At 45.2% G+C, this 3,791-nt stretch overlaps 1 protein-coding gene across 1 annotated transcript; it reads left to right on the top strand.

Moving 5' to 3' along the window:
- Positions 1-1,771: 1,771 nt before the first annotated feature.
- Positions 1,772-2,545, top strand: LOC118895986 (tetratricopeptide repeat protein 19, mitochondrial-like). The gene has a single exon (XM_036853613.1). It carries the CDS (start codon positions 1,778-1,780, stop codon positions 2,543-2,545), a length of 768 nt encoding a protein of 255 aa, XP_036709508.1. The 5' UTR covers positions 1,772-1,777.
- Positions 2,546-3,791: the final 1,246 nt, after the last annotated feature.

Genomic DNA, 3,791 nt, shown 5'->3' on the forward strand with positions numbered 1-3,791 from the left:
AGGCTCACAGCTGCCCCAGATACGAAGCTGGAGTTTATGTTATCTCGTGCTCTGGTTGCCGGGGGGGGGGCCGCATTCTCATTTCTGTGTGGGTGAATCAAAGGAAGAAGAGATACCATGACCAGGTTTGTGCGGGCAGGAGCCTGCAGGACCATTCACTTGGCAAAGGACTCAGCCAAAACTCCAGCACCTAATCCCTTTTCCACATCTGCCTGTCAGCTCTGCCTGTCTGTCGGTGCCTCCTGCAGACTGAAAGAGCACATGTGGCCGGACCTGGAGGTGGACACACACAGCTGGTGCTTTCTTACTTTAATTACACACACACTTGGCTTTGAAATACCTCTGTGTATTTAGTGCACAGGGAAGTATATTTAGGTTTAAAGTGAAGAATGCTGCACCACCGCAGCTTTAATCTTCCCTGACCAGACTCCAAATCCCACAGCCGTATTTCACGTGACCAGATGAGCCAGGACTCCAACAACTGCACGGAGCCCTGGTCAGGCTCAATATGTTTTCCTCACCATCTTGCTCTTCAAATTTAAGGTTTAAAATAAACACAAAGGAAAATCTGCAGGGAAGTTTCTGGAGGGTAGCTGTGGGCAAATGACTGTGGCCAGCTGCTTGTAGACTGTTTCATTGCAAGGGCAGGGATGGAAGTGGGCCTGGTGGTGTCAGGGCTGATTTTTCAGGAATTTCTAGAATAAATATTAGTGTAAAATGTGAGAAGAAACAGCAGTTTTAGCCAGAATGTTCATTGGAAAATCGTTAAGTCATCTAATCAAGACAACGAGAATGCATTATTATGATATTCAAACTCATGAAATTTGACTAACTCATCCACTGATTAAGCTATTCAAAAAGTCATTGTATCATTGTTCACATATTTTGTACATGTGTTATGCTTTGTTTTATTGTAATCAATTAGTGATTTCTTAGAAATTCATTAAATATTCACTAGTCAGTTTTTTTAAGTCCATGAATAGGTCTTCGGCCAGATCAATTTTAAGACACAGAGCCAGTTACAGTTTAATTCTGAAAAATCATATAGGAAAGAAATATGAGAAAAAGACTGTATTTCTTCCACTTCTACAGCAATTGCAGTAGGTACATTTTAAGTGTTTATATAATAAAAAGGGCAGGTTTATTTGTGTCTATTGTTTCATCAGTGTTTTCTTCCCCGTAGGTTTTCTAAATGTGTCAGATGGATTGCTTGCTGTTGATCAGGCTCTGATTGTATTTGTGGGTCGATGTTGGGACACCTTTGTTCAAGGGGAGGCTGCTCACCTGACGTCATGCCCCTTCCTCTCTCACATCATCATCTTTCCAACAGATACCTGAGTATAGACACCCATGCCCAGTAACCCCGTGTCCTACCATCTTCCACCACTGTACTCGCCACATGGATGTTTAGCTGATGACATTTCAGAAACACCAAGTTTTCACAGTGGAGGTTGGACACTAACCTCACAAATCTTGAAGTATAAATTCATTATGGTTTTATTGCTCTTTTTCATTGTATCATTCTGGTCTTAATATTAAATGGTTGCTGATTATACACAGAAATGAGTAGAAAAAATACAAATAATTATTTTAGATCATTTTAAGTTATTCAAATACTGCTATAGTTGACACTAAAAATATTACTAAAGAAGACCCTTTTGGTACCGGTTGCGGCGGGGCGGCGGGGCCGGGGCCGGCAGGAGGCCCGGCGCCCGCGGTGTACGAGCCGCCGAGCCGAGGGGCCCGGGCCTGCTGCTGCTGCTGGCAGTTGTGCATCATGAAAGATGAGCCAGCAGAGGCAGAGCTAATTTTGCGTGATGCTCTTCTTCTTGCCTATAAGAGTGATAACAAGAAGGCCATCACTTACACTTACGATTGGGCGGAAAAACTTTTTAAACCAACAATGAGTTACCTGCTTAGAAGGGCCATGGAACAGGAAGGCAATGCAATAATAGTAATCTCTCTAAAGCCGGCCACTATTTATGCTGCTCAGAATAGACAGGAGTTGACTCTTGCTGGTTATGAATTCTGCATTTCAACTCTAGAGGAAAAAATTGAAAGAGAAAAGGAATTATCAGAAGACACTTTGTCAGTGGAAGAGAAAGCCAACACCCACCTCCTCTTGGGCATGTGCCTAGACACCTATGCCCGCTACCTTCTGTTCTCCAAGCAGCCATCACAGGCACAAAGGATGAATGAAAAAGCTTTGCAGATTTCTGAAGAAATACTACGAGAAGGACACCCACAGACCATGGTGCTGCTGAGTGACCTGGCCACCACCCTGGATGCGCAGGGCCGCTCCGACGAGGCTCGTGTTCGCGCGCAGAGGGCGTCAGACCTGGCGAGACAGGTGGAGCACCCTGAGCTCCACGTGCTGCTCAGTGATCTGGCTGCGGCCCTGACGCACAGAGAACAATATGCACAAGCAGAAGAGATCTACCAGGAAGCGCTAAAGCGAGCAAAGCTGAAAAGAGATGAGGTTTCTCTGCAGCACATCAGGGAAGAGCTGGCTGAGCTGTCACGAAAAAGTAGACCTTTGTCGTAACCTTATCAAGCTCTAGACCCCTTTTTGTTGTGGGGAATTTATAGTGACACCTCTTATTCTAGTCCCAGTGGCATCCTGATCAATGGCTTAAATTCTTTGTCCTTGATACTCAAGTCCCCTCAACTTAGCCTTGCTGGAGGACAAGCTGTATACACTGTATACACTGCCATGTTTGTTTTGCAAAGAAAACTTTCACCCCCACCTGATTTTGCTTCTAAGGACGGGTGTCAGTTGATGCTTTCCATTGTAGCAGATGGTTGGTTAGGTGCTGTCCATGCTGGTCCGAGAATAACTCTAGATTAAGAGAGGCCAGTTTCCCTCTGGGGTGGGGTCTGGCATTTCAGCCAGGTGTCTCTCCCACAAGAGTTTTGTCCACCGATTTGCTGCCTTCTCTTATCAATACCTGGCAGACCAGAGCTACCGGTCTCATGGCAAAGGGGGATGACGGTGAGTTATTTTCTCTTATAGTCTGTCTCCTGAAGCCCAGTGTGGGATTTAATGCATAAAAATGTAGTATCTTGGCTTGCCACCAGCATCCAGCATGAAGTTTTAAAGTGGGAATTAGGCACTTGAAAGCATAGTGCCCATTTGATTATAAATAAAAGTGAACTGTATGTTTTTGTATGTATCTGGTTGTACACAACTGTGAAAAAAGGAGGGCAAGGAATGACGACCACCTGCATCCCTGCTCTCTGAGCATTCACTCCTCTGCACCTGGTCACAGTGTCTCCAAACCCTCTGACTCCGAGTGGGGCCCTGTAGGTGTAGTGTTGAAAGCTTCCCAGTCATTCTGATGTGTCCCGCTGGTGCTGTAGAAGAACCAGTGCCCTGAACCCTAGCTCTGGCTTTTGGGGTTTGGGTCTCAGTATCCTCATGTGTAGTGAGAGTCTCTTAGCTCTGGAAGAATGCATTTGGTGGATGACCTTCCCTGGATAGGCCGCTGTGTTGAGAGCCTTATCACACTGCCTCAGAGTGTGCAAAGTACACAACACAGGGTACTTTAAAAACACTTTAAACATTGCATCTGTTTCACAGGTACTTTAAAACATCGATGATGTTTTCACCCCAGCAGTTCTGCGGTTCTTCTAGGTGCCACGAAGGAACCCTGTTGTTGCTGGTATGTCGGTGGGGGTGGGGTGGGCAGGATAAACTGATAGTTGGGTTCCTATGTACATACTGGGAGAACCCTTTCATAATAAACTAGACACTCTACAATAAAATTAAAAAAAAAGGAAGAAGACCCTTT

Source organism: Balaenoptera musculus, chromosome 5, assembly GCF_009873245.2.
Source record: "Balaenoptera musculus isolate JJ_BM4_2016_0621 chromosome 5, mBalMus1.pri.v3, whole genome shotgun sequence".
Lineage (NCBI taxonomy): Eukaryota > Metazoa > Chordata > Mammalia > Artiodactyla > Balaenopteridae > Balaenoptera > Balaenoptera musculus.

What these genes read in the sequence shown, in the direction of transcription:
- LOC118895986 (XM_036853613.1), top strand. Translation starts at nt 1,778, where the DNA reads ATGAAAGATGAGCCAGCAGAGGCAGAGCTAATTTTGCGTGATGCTCTT.